The 20,186-nt window shown below is 37.8% G+C and overlaps 1 protein-coding gene across 6 annotated transcripts in view; it reads right to left on the bottom strand.

Annotated features, from left to right (window-relative positions):
* The window catches only part of LUC7L2 (LUC7 like 2, pre-mRNA splicing factor), a 32,429-nt gene that overhangs the window by 11,485 nt on the left and 758 nt on the right, over positions 1–20,186 (bottom strand). For 4 of the 6 annotated variants that reach the window (XR_007504632.1, XR_007504633.1, XM_049792186.1 and 1 more), the window contains exons 2-3: positions 10,283–10,377; positions 739–837 (exon numbers count right to left, since the gene is read on the bottom strand). Coding sequence is in view for 4 of the 6 variants with exons in the window: in XM_049792186.1 (XP_049648143.1) it covers positions 739–837; positions 10,283–10,377 (194 nt within the window). In the remaining 2 variants the exon portion in view is untranslated. Of the gene's footprint in view, positions 1–738; positions 838–10,282; positions 10,378–12,057; positions 12,129–19,344; positions 19,368–20,186 lie in introns of those variants that run through there. The other 2 variants (XM_049792188.1, XM_049792187.1) reach the window with 2 other exon arrangements.

The raw sequence follows: 20,186 nt of genomic DNA, 5'->3' as shown, positions 1-20,186 counted from the left end.
AATCACCTATACTAATACACAACATTTTAAAAATCATAGTCTACACATTGTAGTAGTTATAAGTATTTGCAGAAATTTGGAAGTGAATCTGTCTTAAGTCTTCCCTAAGAATAAGTGAGCATTTCTAACATGCATTAAAATTCTTCAAAGGATACTCAGGTTCACCTCACCCAGCCAATACATGCAATACCGTAACTTTTTTCACTCGGGTTTTAAGCTATTAAGCATATTAACACCATCCCTCCAAACAACAACAAAAAAAACCCAAACCTTTTTGTCCTAGTGAAGACTAACTTCCTAGTTGGGAGTTCAAAACTGTATTACTCAAACTACCGTGTACTGAGACATAGCATATGATTTGTTATCCCCAATACAAAATTACTTTCTTCAATAAACACAGAATTTAAGACTCTCTTCAAAGCATACACAGTCTTAACATTTGCTTGCTATTTGATAATACTAAGACAGCATCCAGGTTTATGATCATTTGTTCTGTGGAAGGCTGTTAATAGTTCTACCTAGAGATGACTACGAATGCAAATTAAATACTCACATATAATCATGAAGAGGCATGTATCGTTTATGTAACTGTGACAAGGGTTTCTCTGCCTCTTTCTATAAAATTACTTTCCAAAAGTTTTCCTTCAGTGTGTACAAAAACTTAACTTTTGTTGCTCAGTTTATCCACCTAAGTACACAAATTATGCTTTCTCTCCACCATTAAGATAAAATACATACATCAAGCTCGAAGAAGAAATCTTGATCTTTGGATGCTATTTCATAGTCTGCCCTTAATGCCAGGTCATGCACCTTCAGACATTCACCAAGGTCCATTCTCTGAAAAGAGACAGAGGGAAAGTGGTGTTATTTTTCAGAAGTGTTACAAGGAATGAAATTAGCATGACCTTCTTTAACAGTCAAATATTCTGAAGCAAATCAACTCCCCTGTAGGAATGAAAAGACAGTTTAATAAAGCTGTAAGACAACAGCAGATCTTTAATAAACATGCACAAATCAGGAAATAGTAAAAGCAGACAGAATTAACAGCTTATCTTATCATGATGGCTATTTGCATTACAAAGTATCATTAATGTCCTGCAAAAATGTCGTTTTATTGAAAGTTCAAACAAGTGACTGATGTGGGACATCCTGGATTGAATTAAAACAGCTTAGGAAAACCAAGTTTCCTGCAAATAACTGGCAATTAAATGTTCAAATACTTGATCTGAACTGTCTGCACAGTCTATGTGTGTTCCAATTATATTCATCACCTGAAATAGCTACAACCACAGCACTGCTCTAAGTGTGTCTTAAAAACTGTTCTTTAAGCATTTCAATTAAGATAGCAAAAATCAAATCCCAGCAAAACATTTTGCAGGTGAGTGAAGAGGACCTGAGTGTTGGACTATGTTCAAGAATCAGGGAAGAAAAAGTGTAGATATTTTACTTGTAATCTATAACCATTCTAGAAAGGGCAGGAAGCAAGCATGAACTTAAAGTAAGTAGGCTGCATCACTAATCTTGCATACACCACCACTGAGAAGAGTGCTCAGAATCTTATTAGGTAGCGATAGCGAATACCGGTTTTAAATTGGAATTTGCATAGCACACACTCTAAAAAAAAAACCCAGCCAGAATTCACATGACAATGCCATGACACACTGTTCACTATACATGTGTTTTATGCTTCTTCTCCCTCTATTTGGGTTGGATTTGCCCTCCTCAGGACAGTACATTTTCTGATTTCTTTTCTTCTTAGTGGCAACTGTAAATCCATAGCCTGAAAGGACGGCAATTACTCTGAGCCAGCATTACTACTGAAAAATTTTGTGTCCTCCCTTTATCACTGCACTGTGCCACCCCATGCTGGCACTTCTGCCTGAGCAGTTGAACACAGTCTGGGTACTGACTGGGTAAAACGTATCTTCGCAAACCAAAAACAGAGGCAATTTTTCAGCAGTGCACCTTTGTCCAACTTGTCAGGCAGCCACACAAACAGATGTGCTGACAATACGTAGGGAGCAACGTAATAGTGGACTTAAGCAGCTAGGGCCTCTTACAGTATCAAGAGGCCACTTCAGAAACTCTTGAATGACTTCAGTAATATTAGTGGCAATTTTGAGAGATGAGGAGACTGTTATGGAGAATTGCTTTTTGTTAGATGTCTCGGAAGACAGGAAATTTTGGCTCCCCTTCTCTTTGATCCAACAGAGTGAAGCCTTATAAATACGTGGCGTAACAGGCAGGGAACAAGAACAAGCAGGTACAAGAGAAAAGGATTCTTGTTCATTAGCTTTGCTGCTAAAGAAAATTACATCGTTGTTGGAACTGCTCCTTAACACATCCTGTATTAGTCTTGGATAATCCTTCGAAAGCACCTTCGCAGAAATATCGCTACTAAATGTCTGTCTTAAAAGTTTTATTAGCAAACCCCAATGTAAAGAGACATAAAAAAAAATTTTAAACTCTTAAACCAGTTTGCGTATTATATGCAAAATCAGGCTAAAAAGCCCTTCTGCCAGTGTAAGTTATGCAGCATCAGGCAAAGACGATCCATCTTGGGAATGATTCACTACTGTCAAAAGTCTATGCTGGATCAGGATTCCTGAGGACCTTAATAAAGAGAGAGCAGCTCATATTACAATTTGGCTCATATGGCTAGCTGCAAAGTAGATGGACAGCAGACGGAAATAGACAGAAGATACAGTAAGACACATTATTTTCATTTTCCACATATTCACCTTGCAATTTGGTGCAAAGACACGCCGTCCCCCAGAGGCAAAGAACAAGCATTGGTAGTCACCCATTTAAAGATTAATCTCATTTGAAACAGAAATGACTTATGAGGGAGACTAATGTTCAGACATTGAGCTACTTAAAAAGACTTAAAAAGAATGCACATAAACTGTTTTTCACTGTCGACACACTGACTTTCAGACAGACTTACACTACCTAAAGTGATTTACAGAGGAGTCCTGATGAGTAAAGCAAATGAAGGAAGGCGAGAACATCCAAGTCCCCAGGTTAGACATAACTAAAGTCTACTGAATATACAAAACCATGCTTTGGGGCTTTTTGCAGTTACTGCACTTTTACTGAAGATTAAAACCGGAAGAAAACCTATAGATTTTGAGAACCTTTCTTACAAGGGAAGCTATTCCTGAAGATTAGTCTAGAAAATAGTCTAGGCAACCACATGAGAAGCAGGGTATCAGGATTCCTTTCGCTACTGCTGAGCTTTGCTTAAGACACTAGTGCCTTCTACTAACAACTTGCTAACCATTTTTCTGTAATACTTTTTTATTTCTCAGTGTTAGATGGGCAATTAAAGCTACCTGATTTCCCAGAGCTGAGGTTTAGACAACTGGCCTTTCATTCCAAACAACTTCATACTGAAACGATTTAGTAATCATTTTTGTCATGCCATCCACTAAATGGATAGAATACCTTTGGTATTAATACAGAAATATGGATGACATACAATTAGTTTAACAACGACGCATGGCTCTGCTTCAATCAAATCAGGTACAAAAAAAAGGAAAAAAGAGGATCACATGAGTTAAGTATGAATAGACAAGGAATAGCTGGCCAAGGACTTAGGCAATACAGAATCTGAAGAGTTTATCTGCAAAATAAATATGCACCGAGAGCAGGTGACACTAACAACTGAATCGGAGACTAAACTCTGATGTGAAGCTGTTTCTGGAACATGAAATTAAGACGGCTTTCTTTTCAGTTCTTGAGCTACATACAGCGAAATTCACATTTTGGCACTTTTACAACTACTACACATTCCTTCGACATCACAGATTAGATTATTGAATCTACTCTATATGGAGTGCAAAAAGAGCACAGAAAAGCCAAAGCTACTTAAAACACAGAGGGCTGATGTTGAGCCAAGTGTGCCATAGTAGCACGCATTATCAATGCTTTCAAAAACCAGCATGCATCTTTGACAGGTTTTGAAAGAAGATACTCTGGGCAGTGTTTATGTAGAGAATTCTTTCTAGCTATTAAGATACCCATACCAAAGCAGTTCACATTCAGCAAGAGAATGATTTTTTGTTTGTTTGTTTGCTTAGGAATATCTCACATTACTGAAAAATTGTACTGGAAGAACCAGATCTCTCCCTTTATCAAATTGTCAAGGCAACTACTGGAGTCTGGATGAGAATACCCTTGCTACTGGCAAAAAGAACCTGCAGATAGACTCAGCATTTGCTGAGATCTTCCTTATTATGGAACTCACTTTCCATCTGCACTAACAATTTTGTTTCTGACAGACTTCCAGACTTGTGATAAAGCCTGTCCTTTCAGAGGGGGAGCCTTTAGGATGATATAATAATGCTTGATTTCTATCAGGGTTAACTTTTGTAGGATTTCACTAGCAGGAAAGAAGTGCTGAGCTAAAAAGAGGCAAAAGTTAATAAAGTTCTTGGCAAACACTGAAAATTCCAAGTATCTTCAGAGGTATAATACTTTAAAGACATTTCTCCCTTTAACCATACTCTTACTTCTGAAGACTTCCAAGTCCTTAGAATAGATCTTCACTGAAAGAGAAAGCTAGCAGCAGCCTTTCTTCTTTTTAAATGAGGCATTTCAGTGTTTACATAGTATTCAGTCTTATAGCCTGACTATATATTAACATTGCAGTTAGATAATTGTACAAAGTAATAAAAAAAACCCCTTCACCTAGATAAAATAAACCCATTAAAATGGAGTATGGTACAATCAGTTCAAGATAAGTTCAGATCACTTGCTGAGACAACAGAGCACTTTACATTCATCACCACTGGGCTGAAGGCTACAAACTGAGGTAGTTTATGCAAGCCTAATTAATTTGAGTTGCAAAGCTGAAGCAGTTCACATGATCAAATCAGTCCTGAACTGAAAAGCTGATAACATCCAGCAGAATGTGTGCTTTTTACAACACTACAGCAAATAATCACACTGGCACACCTAAAATTTAAGCACGGGACTAGTTCCACTGAGCCAACGGGAATAGTGGCAAAGAAATCAACTCCAGATTAAAACACCTTACTAACATCTATCTGCAGATGTGTGAACTCTCCAAACTTCTCTTCCACAGTAAAAGGAGATCTAGACAGTACAGTCAGTAAGCCTAAACGGATTCAGCCCACCTTGAGAGAGATATCCAGTGGCTGGCAAACTGAATCTTTCTCTAAGCTCTGCTGCCTAGATCCCTTCTGACTCCAGCACAAGCTTCTACACCTAGCTTCTTAGCTGATACCTAAATTTAGAGGTCTTAAACTGGAGCTGAATTCCACCTCTAATAAGCTTAAAGTTAATCACATATTAAAGTATATTGCTAAACCAAGGTCTCAATCAATATGGTTTTAGTCAGCAAGAGTCCTGAAGAGCTGAGTGCAATAAATTCATGAGCACCTCAAGATACTGCAGGACTGAGCTGACAGAGCATACTTTGAGGTCTGCATAAATTAAATGCAAGCAGCGACGTTCCTCAAAAAATACACATAAATACAAATGCCAAGTTAATCCACTAAGCAGAAAGGAGTTTCTCAACCATGGTTTGCAAGACCACCTACAGTATTTGTGGAATTTTTTCAACAGGGAAGCACAATCAAGCCACTAAGAAAGCCAGATTGCTGCAGAAGGGTTGAACTGCTTGGGGTCTTCAAAGATAGCTAGCAAGCTACTATAAATATTCAGGACATTCCTACTTTTAACCTCATTAAAAGTACTTGCTTTAAATCTTCCCACCTTGTCATTTTCATTAGTACTTAGCTACTCATTCAGAAACATACAAAGATAGAGAAAACACCTTCTTATACATCTTATAAAACCTGCCAAAGATAGCACAGAGCTTACATCCAGAGAATGTTCCTTAATAGGTTTGTACCCTTACAGGGGAGTCATCTGACCCCTACATATGCAGCTTCAGTCCTAATCTCATGATACAGGTAAACATAAACAAACATTTTTGTATTGCTGATGAAAAATAACTCAAGAACATGGTTTTGGGGGAAAAAAACCCAACCAAAAAAACCCCAAAACCAAAAAACCACCCACAACCCAAACCACAAAACCCCCACAAGCCTGATCATCAACAACTATTAAGGATAAAAAAAAATTAAGTGTTAACCCTTTAAGACACAAAAATGGTAAATAAAAATTGCTAACTTTAAGTGGTAAATTATTCAGTGTCCCAGTAGCCAGGGTTTACAAAGTCTTATTAATCTCTCATTATAAAATTCCCAACTTGAAGTGATTGAGCAAACTCTTAAAGCACTGACTTACGCATGTGAACCAGTGCCCAAGTGATCATTATGAAAAAGCAGAGCACCAAAACATGAAAAAGTGTCAGTTAAAACTAAAAGAGCTTTTGTGAGAAGCATTGTCAAGAGCAGGTTCTGAACAGACACTCTTCTACAACCTTGAATACATCACTTCCGTCATCTCACCAATTAGCTCACTATTGCCTCCACAAACTTGAAAACATATTTCAAATAAAAAGATAATCACAGAGCACAACAGATTTGGAATGAGAATTTAATAAACTGAAAAAGGATGCTACAATTTTACTTTTGTTTAAATTTTTGCTCTTGGGACTCTATTCTACCTATGTCTTCCACATAGTTCATTATTCCCATTGCCCTTAGAAGCAGAACACAAAAAATCCAAACCCATACTCTCCCTGTCTCTCCCCAAAAAGCGACAGAAAATCATCTCCCACAGGCAGCAAGACACCTCTGACTGCTTAGGAATTTTCAAGTCTACAAAACCAGAAACCTAGTACCAACAAGCATGTCCCCAAAGAAACTGAAATGAAATAAAATAAGAATGTAACCAAAATCTCCTGATTTAAGTAGATAACAACTGAAGCTCATTAACAGACAACTAGACAAGTCTATCCAGAAAAATGGAAGAGGGTAACTGATACAGAATGAACTGTTCTGTTGGCAACAGCAGCCAAAAGAATTAAATTTCAAAATACAGCTCATTCTTACAGCTTTACACTCCTAAGTAAAATATTTAGGGTTCCTTTAAAGACAACTTTATTGTTCCTTTAAATACAAACGACTCCAAGGAAGTAAGACATAGAGAAGTGCAAAGAAAGCTCAAAAAACTAGGAAGCTATGCATTGTTGCCAAGCCAGACAATGGAACGTTCCTAGTAAAACTCAAAACTTTACTAATTTGTATGGATGCTTTTTTCCTGAAACGTTTCTAATGTTAACCAAAAGATAAATCTGATCAAAGAAACTTGAGGATAACACCTACTGCAAGTGTTCCAAAAAAGTCTAGAAATAACAAAAGACTTCATACGGTATTCTAAAAAATAACCACACACTTCATCCAATAAAAGAAGAGATAATATATGCAGAAATCTGGACAACAAAGATAAAGTCTCCAATCTTGCCAGAAAAGTATACACACGCTACTTTTATAAATACATACTGCAGCCTGGGGAACATGATTTTTTTGTCAAGGGAAACCAATTCCTTGGCAGAGTTTTGAGTATTTGGCCATTAAGGAAAAGAACTCACTAAATTAACATAGCCTACTCATGTGAGTCAATTTGTTTGTCTTGTGTTATCTCTGAATGTACTCCTTGAGTGCTTTTGAAAGATCGGGTGGACTGGAATAGCAGAGAAGTCTGCATTTTGCAGACAGGAACAGTAATATGCAGTTCATGAGGATTGCACAGCTTATCTCGTGACACAAAAAAATGGCAATTCAGGTCCAGTATTTTACTGATAATCTAGTCAATGAAGACATTTAACCTCATAAAATGCCCTCAGAGAACTTATTCTTTCAGAAGCATAAGACTCTAGACTTGAATTAAGAAAAAAAAAATTCACTCAATCTTTGTTACCTACAGATCTTGAATGCAAAAATGCATCAAAATTTTCCAATCAAAACTCTGGAGAAAATTCCACAGTCATTTTCCAAATCAACAATAAACTGTCTGATCACGCAACATGCCTCTTGACCTTTTAGAAACTGTGCTATTAAGAGAGAAGGTCCATTTCTTCAGACCCATGACTAGGTAAACAGCAGGACATCACATGGGTCAGATAAAGCCTGTCTCTTATGAGTCCCTTTCCACGACTCCCACTAAAAGGATTAACTAGACATGTTTTGTGGTATGATGACTAATTGCATTATGACAAAGAAAAGGAAAGAAAAGGAAGATATGTTGGCATTCACTGAATAAGCAGTTTATATTAGTACTCCAAGAGCAGCAGCAGAATCCAGTATGAGACAGATGAGAACTTTCAGTGAGAACTTAAATTGGGTAAGCAGGCGCAACCTACGTGCATGGTCTCCACCGCAGGAGGCATTATTGCACGATACCTACAACTTTTGTAGTTCTAACGATAAACATTTCTTACTTGCTAAAGACAGCCATTCTACAAATCTTTGCTTATAGAAATTAGACCGCAATGAAAAGCTGTCAAATTAATCTTTCAACCGTATCTTCTTGTGGATTCTGATCAATGACTTTGTATGTTTTTACAGCACACTGTTATGTTCCATATCTTCCCTCAACCATGGGCTATTTCGCTCATCACACAACCAAAAGAGTGGACAACATAATAGATGTGTGAAGAGGAACACCTTCTTCTCCCTTTTTTCCCCATTTTTTTTGGACAGTAATGCCCAGAACAGTTCAAAATAAAACTACATATGCATTGATACACAAAGCTTTGTTATCAATTTGTTATCACTTACCTTCAAGTCATTCTTTTTTTGTAAGTAAATATATACAAGATGCATTACCTTCAGTATATGCTGAACACACCACATTAACTTCAAGACATCTGATTTTTGTGATATGACAGAACTTTGCAATACAAAAGAGTGTCTTTAAGGATAGGAAAAAAAATTTAGGAAGCCAGAAGAGTTATGAAGAAGCTCAACAAGTGGGCCTTTTCTATTCCACTGCCTTTTTTATTAAGACAAATGCTAAGTTCAGTCCTACTATTTATTTTGCGTCTTCTTCCTGTGCTTCTTAGCAATTACAGTTGTGCCTACTTTTGCAGGGGGAGGGACAAAGAGGGAAGGACAGACTGTAACTATCGGTCTGTCAGTACAAGCACCAAAATTAGTAAAACAAAATTAGTGTGTGCATGCATGTCTGAAGCCCTTTCATCAACCAAAAATGTTACAGTAGTTTAAAATCACAGCTACTTGGAAAGCATATTAGAGGCCAGGTGACAGGTAAATCAGTTACCAAGTTTATAATTTTGCAAATGAACTTCATTCTGTATTTCACTAAAGGCTCCAGTCAGGTTAGCCATTTGGAATGATACAGCACAGAGAACCAATAATGCTTCAAATAATCCGCAAGACAGGTTTTCCAGTACTTATTTTTCCCTTTGCCACAGGCTAAGAAAATGTGACAAAGTGAGTAAGAAAAGCTACCAAAGTGCAGCCCTAAGAATGGTAGGCACATGAGACTCTGCAAATCATACATCTCTCTACTGTTAATTATTCTAACACCGTGGAACATTAGGTTAAATAATCAATGCAACGTAACTGACCTACCTTCCACAAAGAATAAGCTATCTTAATCAGGCACCACAAGGTAAAGCACAGGCACAATGACAAAGCTACTGGCAACAGTCAAAGCCCCTTGTTTGCTATGCCCAGGCAGAGGAACCTCTACTATAGAGTACACAAAAACCCAACAAGTTACTAGTATGCCATAAATGGAGATTTTTCAAGTTGCCTTAGAATTTGTGAAAATGGCACAGTAACTGATATTGTACAGCAAGTGTCGCTATCATGTTAAATGTATCTCAGCTTGTAGAAATGTAATTATTTGAATTTTCAACTATTTTCACTAAAACATTTCTGAAGAAAGAAAAATCACCTCTCTTCCCTATACAAATATTTGTGTTGGATACTTCCTCACTACAACATAAAGTCTTAAGAAAGTAACTTTATAATATATGCATAATTTTTATTTCCTTTTTTTTCTACTAGTTGCAACTGTACCAGCTTAAAACCACTTTGCTATAGTGCAATTCAGGTAGGTAGTATCATTATTTTTTTTATGTTATAGCAAAAAATATTGAATTTTTAAGTAATAATTAGCATACAGAACAGGAAACTTCTAAAAATTAACTTCATAACCCATAAATTAGTTGTTTATAAAAGCTCCTCTGAACTACTAGAGCACACTGGATAGATGTTTGCTGAAAAACATTTAATTAAAAGAAGTATTACAAAGAACAAATATAATACAACTTCCCCATCCTTATCTAAATAAAACAAAAGATTCAGCTACATACAGTTCCAGAGAGCACATCATGAGGGCAGCAGTTGAGAAGGTGGCTCTTGCACACTCTGTCATCACTGAATTTGATTCGCTGACGGGTTGTGTCACCTGCAATATAGAAATCAGTACATCCAGGTTAGAAATCTGGGGAAGCCAAACATGTTCTGCAGATTACATGCAAAGCATTAACATTGCCCTGTCACATAGTGAAGGTCTATGGAAACTAGAACTTAAACCACTGTATGCTTCTTTGCCAAATAACACCAAAACCATAAATACGTGTTTTAATGCTCTATAATGCTATTTAACAATCCTCTCACACTTCCCCTTCAAATATGCAGCGTGAAAAGTGCTTGAAACAAGAAAGACAGCATTAGCTTAAAAACACTTTGCTACAACAGCATTTGTTAAATGAGCTGTATAATGTTCTATTCAAATTTTGCATGAAATACTGATGTATTTGTATGCAACAATTAGCATATAAAAGCAGCCTCATAAACACAAAATTATACACACTGAGTCTTCACCGAATCCCACCTGATACTCATTTTATGATTTTGCTCTTGGATGCAACGCACCCTCTTACTTCTGATGAGAGTAGCATAAAGAGTTGGCAGAAGAATGATTTTAAATGCTTACAAACCTGAAAAAAAGTCAAACATATGGACATAGCCTACATGCAAAATTATTTTACAGATGTTTGCATATCTCTCTATCATAAGCCATATTTTTTTTTTCTTTTCTACATGCTGCTTGTTGGGCTGGGAAGATCTTAATTATATCTTCGGCATCGCAGGCTGTGGTTCCTGCATCAAGCAGAAGCATCAACTGAGGTCCAATTGCAAGTTTAAATAACCCCATCTTGGAACAAGACCTAAAGTCTTCAGAACAAAGTAACCAACTGGTATTTGGGGGATGAGGGCAGGAATATGTTTTCCTTTGAGTCATAACATAATTGTCACTAGTTGAGATTCAGAAGAGAGATCACTGCTATGGCTCTCTTGTTGTTAAACACAGGCATGATAAAACACCTTAATCTCTCTCGGCATGTATCTATTAATTTTTTAAAACATAACAACTTGTTAAGACCTCTGATCACTGAAAACCTACTGGTGAATTACTGAAGCAAAGAGGGCTGCTGGGGGAAAAAAAGAAAAGACATAAAATGATTTCAGATAGCAGCCTTTTCCATTTCATCAAATATTTTAAAGAGTGTAGATACATTTTGTAGTTATTAAAGTTTTTTTTTATGGCTTCATGATCTGAAATGCTGAGAATTTTGAATCTATTAATTCAAGATGCCAAATTCATTACTGAGGTAACTACAACAGAGGGGGATAAATAAAAAGCCCGTATCTTATCAGTCAAGCCTTTCTTACTATTATGTAATCAGCTCTTTAAATATCAGTTCTATGCATAGGATGCTAATATATAACATTTTCAGATGGGCCAAGTTTCAGATTATTAAGCAAAAAAGTTTCCAAAATCACCACATGCTTAATTTGCCTGCGGGATACAACAGTTAAAACCTGTAATCCACAGGCTAAAGACAGCTTCAAAGCAGTTCAACAATAGGTTTTCTAGAGGGTGATCTTACTGCTCAGTTATACTTACACTACTAAAAATTTAGACCAATCCCTTTATAATCATGCCTGCTACTGCAGTAAAAAGTTTTGAGTTTGGCTTTTCTTTTTTTGCTTTTTAGGAGGTGGATCCGTATTTTTTTAAACACGTAATTGCGTTTGTTCCACATTCATTAACACATCTGAAAAGTTATTGATAACTCACGGCTCGGCGAATGCGGGGCCTTTCTGACACTCCCTTGCAGATTGATGTAGGCAGGCAAAGATACATTGAACCTTTATAAATAAAACAAGGGGCCAGATTGTTCAGTTTGTATAGAATAATAGACTCTGCCAGCAATTTTAACACAGCATCTAGAAATACATGTTGACTGTAAAGATTCTTCTATATAAAGACACACGAACAAAATCAAGAAAAGTATTTTAAAAAATACAGCTGATGGCCTAACAGCACTAACCTATCAGGAGTCAAGGATTTATCAAGACCAGAAATTTGCTGAAAAGACTCATGGTTCCATAGGTAAAGTTGGCAAGTAGTATTTTTACAGACGTTACCTCAACATCTAGATGTAGCTTTTTTCATACCTCTACCACAACTAGGAACTGATGCTACAACTGCAGTACAGTCTTTTTTTCATTTAAGTGGCTAGCATGATAATCACAATTATCAAACTGAGATAAGACAACATAGGAAAAATTTAAAAAAAAAAAGTAGCAGAAACTGATCAATGACAGCCTCAAGAACACGTTCCACATTTACATTTTAAAAGTTTATTCTTTCTGCACTGTGCCTTCAGTCTAGCATTTAAGAGACTTTCAGAAGGCTCCCATACACAGAACATCCAGGTATTTACCTTTTTCTTCCTATGAAAAGCAGTTTCATACATTTGCATTTCTTTTTAATCTATGCTGTTTCAGAAGGAAATGTCGATCAAAATGGTAAGGTGTCCTATAACTATGTCCTAACAATGACTGAATTTTGTGTCCCTCTGGCAGCTCATTCACAAGTCTGATAGCCTCAGAAGAAAATGCTTTTATTTCTTCATTAATTTTGTGAGCTCCAATACCCCTAAATAGTGCAGACCTGTTGGCAAAGACAGAAAACACATTCTGCTGCTGACCTACAGATCAATCATCTTGAGTAGGTGATGACTTGGGGTCTACACGGGTTGCTGCGGGGGGGAGGACAGAACAAAACCTATGGATCCACTATACACCCGACATTCAGCCTATAGCAAAAGAGACTTTTGCAGATGCCTTCTAAGAATTAAAATAACATGAACAGATGCGTTCTTAAGCCAAGAACTTCACCATTATGTCAGATAACCAAGATGCTACTTCTCTTTGTCAAACCGTACTTGCATTGATACACTCTTTGTATTGGCAATCAATCAGGTGAATGCTAAACAATGTTTATTAAAAAAAAAAAAAAAAAGGCTTTATATATTCTGTAAGAAGAAAACAATATATCTAGGTACCACATAGCTGCAGTCATCTAAGTTTTAGAAGTATCCTTAAACATTTATAAAGGGGACACCACTACTGACGTTTCAGACCTTATTACAAGTTCTATTTTAATAGGTAAATAAACAAATTTGCTCAGAATAGCAACTTATTTAACCCTCCCTCTGAAGAATAGCAGAGTATTCAACTATTTGATCTTTAGGACTCATGCTCATTAAAGAAATCAAAGTAACTTAGCAGGGCACTGCAGGAGTCAACATCTATTACTATAAGCCATCCCTGTGTTTCCAATTAGATTTTCTCCATTAAAAAAAGAACCACACCACATGATTGATAAAATTTATATGGAGATGCAGAAAAAATGACTTAGATTTTCCTCAAGATGCAGCAGCTTTAGTTTTACTTAAAGTTCCTGGCCCAAACCACATTTCTGTAAGAGATGACTTTCCAGATGAATGGAGAACTTTGAAACAGAGTTGAAAACATTCAAGAAAAAAAGCCAAACATCAAGGAAATTTCTACACCTGCACATCTCTTACCCTTCATAAGCATAAGGAAACTGCACGCTAGAGGCACAAAATTAAAGAGATGACAGCAGTAATGTAAACTTTCTAAAGAAAGTTTTCTAGTTTGTATTAAACATACCAACTACAAAAGTAACATCAGTATTCAAGACCAGTGCATACTACTGACTAAGGAACATCCAGAGGTTAAGTTCACAATGTGCATTTGTACTATACAATTCACTTTGAAATCCTAAGTCTAAACCATCAAAAGCCTCCACAATGTCATTCCTGTTCAGTATATTTTAATCACAAACCAGCAGAATGAACACTTACGTATCAACAATACTTAGCATTATAACATGCTTATAACAATGATTTATTTGATCCAGCATCTCTTACTATTCTGATATATCCTAATACACTACAAACAACAATCCCAGTGCACTGATTGTGCACTGATGAGAATTACCCTTTATAATCCAACTGTAACCTCTAATCCAAACTAATGGTGCAATCCACGCAAAGACAATGATGTGCATTTTCATTATCATGCTCTTGACTTCCTGCATTAAGCTACATCAACCAAAACCGGTTAGCTTTCCACTCAAATTTTTGAAGCATGAGTCCCAACATGTTGGCAAGGGACTCTGAAAGCTTTACTCATGAAGAGCTACTAACTGGTTGGAATATCAGGTTAAAGAAGGCATATCAAATTTCATCAGCAAAGCAAGCCCTGTATAACAAGTATTCAACATCATTATTTAATTGAGGCTTATGCAGTCACAGAAGATCCTGTTCCTGCTACACACTGAACAGGCAGCTTATTCTGATATTTTTGTCGCTAACACTGGACGCATCTTTACCACAACACCTTTAGAACAATACACTTCTAAGCAGGATTGCTTCTGGTTTACACTATGACTGAATTAATACTTGTGAATGGAGAATATAATGAAACCATTTTTAGCAAATGCATTACAAGTAGAAAAAATATAGGAATGATTTTCTATGAGGTATGAATATGCCCATTTGCTTCTTCATAAATGCCATTTCATATGGTGTCCCAAATCCAGAATAGAAGAATTCCTCAAGTCCTTCACCGTTCCCCTCATTTTTAAGGGCTAAAGTACCAGAACTTTATAATGAAGCCAACAAACACACACAATTCACTAAACCATGATCGTTGTTCTTAAAGCCTTCTGATCACTCCTGATCGACAAATAAAGCATCTTTTCATGGAGTTTATGTGTTGCTACTACTTTCAGATTTCTGAGCTGGTATCAATTCAAAATTTTGGGTAGGCTTCACAGAGATTCGCATATACAAGACACTTTTCTGCCTTTACTTTGCTGCTGACCCGTATTTGAAAGAAGAGCTCTCAGAGGAGGCTCTTGATGCCCTAACCTGGCTCTCAGCCTGAGGGTACCCAAATGGCTAGCAGTCATTCCTAGGCTAGCATACCTTCCACCTCCAAGTGTAAAGCAATGTGGAAAACAAAATCTATGTACCCTGAAAATACCAACCTCAACCCACCACCAATCCTTAAGTACACAGAGAACTCTTCAATAATCCCATAGGGAAATGAAGAAATTAAAAAATGGGTTTCAAGTTCTAGATTATGCCTCTGTTACCATATAAAGTGTGTCACCAAACACAGGATGACTAAGATAAGCACAGGGGTGTCACTTCCAACTCCTCCCAGACGAGGAGGACCGAAAAGTCACACATTAGTAACCACTACACAGGATAACTGAATTGCCTAGTGTAAAACAGAAAAACTGCTTAAGGCGTGAATAGATAAAAGATAAAGATGATCTAGAACAATAAAAGTGCTTTGCTAGTAACAGCTAAAGAACTGAGTTAAGGACTCCAAACACAGTAGCTCAGGTCAAAAAGCTAGCAGGTGAAGCCAAAGAGGTGCTGATTGACACTTCTTACATATGGGTTCTGTATATCTAAAGGCTCCAAAGATTTTGCTGCTAGTCACATAGCATAATATTTGTTAGGATGCTTGGGAGAACACTTTTATGACCACCTGTAAGGCTCAGAAGCATGCACAAATTTACTTGCCTCTTAAGAAGAATCTAATTAACTTTGCTAGTTTTTCATATTTCTAGACTATAACCTAATTTTTATATGGTCACAATTATTAAAAAAACAACACACCCACCCACCCCCATTTCTTTGCAACAGTTACGTCTAAGCAGTTTCAAGACGTTGTGTTGTTCCAGGGACATTCAGATCTGCTCCGTGCCTGCAAGACTATCAGAAATAATGATCCTACTCCACCCTCTGCTTCTAACCGACTCCTCACACTGACTCTAGCACCAGTACAAGGCAGAGGGGGTAACCGACCTGGCAGAAAAATGAACCAGTGGAGCAAGATAAGCTGATTTAAGATAAAATTGGATCTTTACAATCAGGCCTTTTAAAGAAAACTTGGCAATCTTTGCTCATTTCAGCTATATACTGGGGAAAAAAAAAAATCCTGGGACACTAATGTCAATTGTTAACATTTCACTCCATTTGTAAATGACTCGATTCATTCAAACAGGTATAATCCTATTTGTAAGGATCACTCCCGTTCTCTAGAGAACAGGGATGGCAAAACCCGAGTTCACCTAAGCATACTATTAAAAAAATATTTAATCAACTTTACAGTTGAAAAATAATATTTAAAAAAAAAAAAAAAAATCACACTTTTCCATCAGCTTGTTCCTAATACTTCCGAGTGACAAGTTCCTGCATCTCTGGTCATCAGCAGTAAATTCAACTTGAACTAACCTTTTAACTACTGACACATGTAATAAAAAGTCCTTTAGTTTAACTGCTAACAGTAAAAAAAACAGTATGAAGAAAACATTTGTATGTAAGTACATAAGATTAGCACCTGGTCCTCAGCACTCCTCATTCCTCAGTATTTGGGAAACCCATAATATGTATTCAGTAGTTTCTATTTAAGCCTCTCTAAGTATGTCAGGTTAGCAGTACTCGGAATGACATACTTCAGAGAAGATTTTTTTTCAACCTGCAGTCATGACTGTATTAAATTAGTCCAGCTTCTTACTACATCAAAATATAAGCCACTTTTTTTTGGCACGGTCCACATCCAACACAGTTTTCCACTTCTTGTCAGAGAAGCACACAAGAGAAGTTTAAGTTAGGTATACTTAAGGTATTTTTAAAAAAAAAAAAAAAAATACTTTTTAAAAAAAATAATTTTCCAGGTGTATAACAGAACCACAGCTGCCACTTACAGAATGATTTCACTGTACCGTCATTAACAATACAACTGTTTTTGAGATATCCCAGATGAATTCTAAGAACTGCAACTCACTGGAAACTCCCGAAGAGCATCTGCCAAGTCCCTTCTGTTTCACTTCTCTGTCAGGTGTTTGTCACACGAGCAAAGGCAAGTATGGAGCAGCAGGGTGCTGGGCTGGGCAGCTGGCAAGAGGCTGCCTGAACATTGCATCCTGGCAGGTACCAGGCAGCAGTTCATCACACATTGAGCAATGCTGTGTGACTGCAAGCGCTTCTATCCCACTGCCAAAATTCAGACGAGGGAGGAAGCAGGTTGCCAAAGCAAGTCACAAAGCTCTTGGTTCTCCCTGCCCGCAAGCACAGGGCCCTCCAGGAAAGGATACAGCACGGGGCAGGCCCGGAGCTGCATACCTAGTTCTACACAATCACACAACGGGCAACTCCGTCTGAAATGAGAAGGGTCCTTACTAACACAGTGTATTTCTCACAAATATTCTTACAGCTCAGTGGGTATTTTCTGAATCAGTTTGACCAATACAGAACTGTGCTGTCTAGGTGTTCTCCGACCTTAAGAGTAAATCCATAAAAACATTTAATAAGTGCATCCTCTGAGCTTCTCCATTCTGGCCCCAGGGACACCAGTTATAAATGAGTGTGCACAAAGTTCCACAAATTACAGCCTACAGCTCATCTCCTAAAGCCACATTTGAGCATCTCATTGTGGGATTTTCAAAGCGATTTTCAGAGCATGTTCTCGTTCGCTACAAATGATACTATAAGCTCCAAAAAAGTAGCACAGACTACATATTCAGGTACCACCATTGGCTTCGAATTTAACTCTGAGTTTGTTCTGTTCCCACTGAAGAGATCAAATGTTTGATCTGCCTTTTCTAATATAGGTAAAAATTTTAAATTTGCACATTCTAGGCTCCTCCAAAAAAACCAACCAACCTAAAAAAAAAACCCAAACAAAAAACCACCCCACCCAAACCCCCAACAACCCACCCAAAACAAAACAACCCCCCCCCCCAAACTGTGTAAAGTATAAAATTCTGTTAATCAGGGAATTAAAAAGCACTTTAATGATTCTGATAATTCACCCAAGAAAGATTATTTTTTAAGAAACATTTTAAACTCTATTGTGTTGCCAGGCAGAGCAAAATCAAAGACAATGGGGCCAAGTGGTAAAACGAGAGCTACAATCTACCAAGAAATGAAAAAATTGCCACATTCTAATGAAAAGGTGTGATTTGCATATTACTAGAAATAGAGTATGTCAAAGGTGATAGAAACATCAAAAACCAAATAACCCCAAACCCCACTACTCTCAAGGTCAGGAATATTTCAATGACCTTGAGCCTAGCCTTGAATTTAATAAGTACCAGCTCTTCAAAAAAAGGCATGATTTTCAATCCTTGTGCACACTTTGGTTTAAATAATGCTCCACTGGATTTCTTTCTTCTTCTTTTTTTTTTTTTTTAAACCAGAATGGTGTTACACCAAGATCCTCAATTCCCCACTTCATCCAATAATGGAAGCCAATCTTGCAAACAGTTTTTTCTCCTTATCCTTCCCCATCTTGCCAATTTCATTTAAATACTTCCTCTCCAGACAGTTAAGTTTCTAAGCAGTTCAGCCCATGCAGTTTGGGAATTACAGGGCTGGTGGAAGAGAGGAATACAATTATCTATAAAATAACTGCTCTCTCACAAAGCTAAAGGAAATCTCGTCTGAAATTGCTTTTCACTGAACATTTTTAAGCAGCTGTCACAGGTAAACCACCCTCTTCTCCCAGCACCCAATAGAAAATACATTCATAAATTGAAACAGCCCCTGCCCCCCCTTCCCCCCCCCCCCCGCTTCTTTAAACATTCTCTGTAGTCCTAGGTAGCTCTGAGACAGTGATCTAAGCGCCAACACTGGGAAGACTTGAGTTTCATGAGTACAAAGTTACTTTGCCAAGCAGTTAAGACACGCGCAGCCACAACAGGAAGTATTCAAAAATCTTCTGGGGCAAGATGAAAACACCCTAAATCAGATCCTGCATGATGACTACTCACTAACCAGCCTTGCTCTGGAAGGCAATCTCTGCAGAACAGTAATATTCCAATGAGATTATCACGCCCCTGTTTAAAACAGCTATAAGCACTTAGCAGAAAGCATTCATGATATACTGGGTATGTGAAAACTAGTTACATTTATTTAAAATTCCAGATTATATGAAAAAAACCCTATATTGCTAAATGTAATCACATTACCCCAGTATCAACAGATAGCCGGCACATACAAGGTACACCCCAGTTCATACATCCTGCTTGGTGCACGGGAAAACAGGTAACCACTAACCCAGCATGAGGCTTCAACAAACATGTAACAATCTGCAAGAGCGAGTACAACGTGCAGAACATTGAAATAGTCTCTTAACTGCTGTCTACCTTCAGGCGTAGTATTATTATTTTTTTTATAAATAAAATGCTACACAGCATTAACAGGAACTGCTCTTTTCTAGCAGCCCCCAAACTATCTGGATGTATGGGTGACTGACAGTTCAAACTTTCACATTGACTGTGATGCACCCTGACAAAAATTCTGAGAAGCTTTACACGGCGATAATCTCCAGTTCACCATGTGACCTCAGGGTGATATGAAACCTGCCTGTACATCTAGTATCTCCCTCTCGGGATTACTGCCTCTAGATGTTCAAGCTTTCAGTTAGATGTTTGGGGCTTGCTCGTTTTTAAAACAATTCGCCCGCCTGGGTTAACTGCACTCCATCTTTCAGAAAGCAGCAGCCATACCCACCTGCTTCCTGAAATGATGGTTTGGGTCAGGCTTTAGACAAAACTACAATACCGCAAAAAAAGCCCCTGCTCTACAGAAGCGGCTGCTGGTGTGGGGGCACTTTGGGCTATGCTCCCCCCCCCCACGACCCGAACCTAACAAACCGCTGTCTCCCGCACAGCAGAGCCGCGCGGAAAGCTGCAGGGGCGCGCCTCTACCGGCGCGGTTCGGCCGCGAGCAGCGAGCATGGCGGAGAGCGGGCCTCGGACAGCAGCCGAAACGGCCGCACGGCCTCCCGCTGCCCGCGGAACGGCTGGCG

The sequence above is a fragment of the Accipiter gentilis genome, chromosome 34, assembly GCF_929443795.1.
Source record: "Accipiter gentilis chromosome 34, bAccGen1.1, whole genome shotgun sequence".
In the NCBI taxonomy this organism is placed as follows: Eukaryota; Metazoa; Chordata; class Aves; order Accipitriformes; family Accipitridae; genus Astur; species Astur gentilis.
This window is presented reverse-complemented; position numbering and strand designations above follow the sequence as displayed.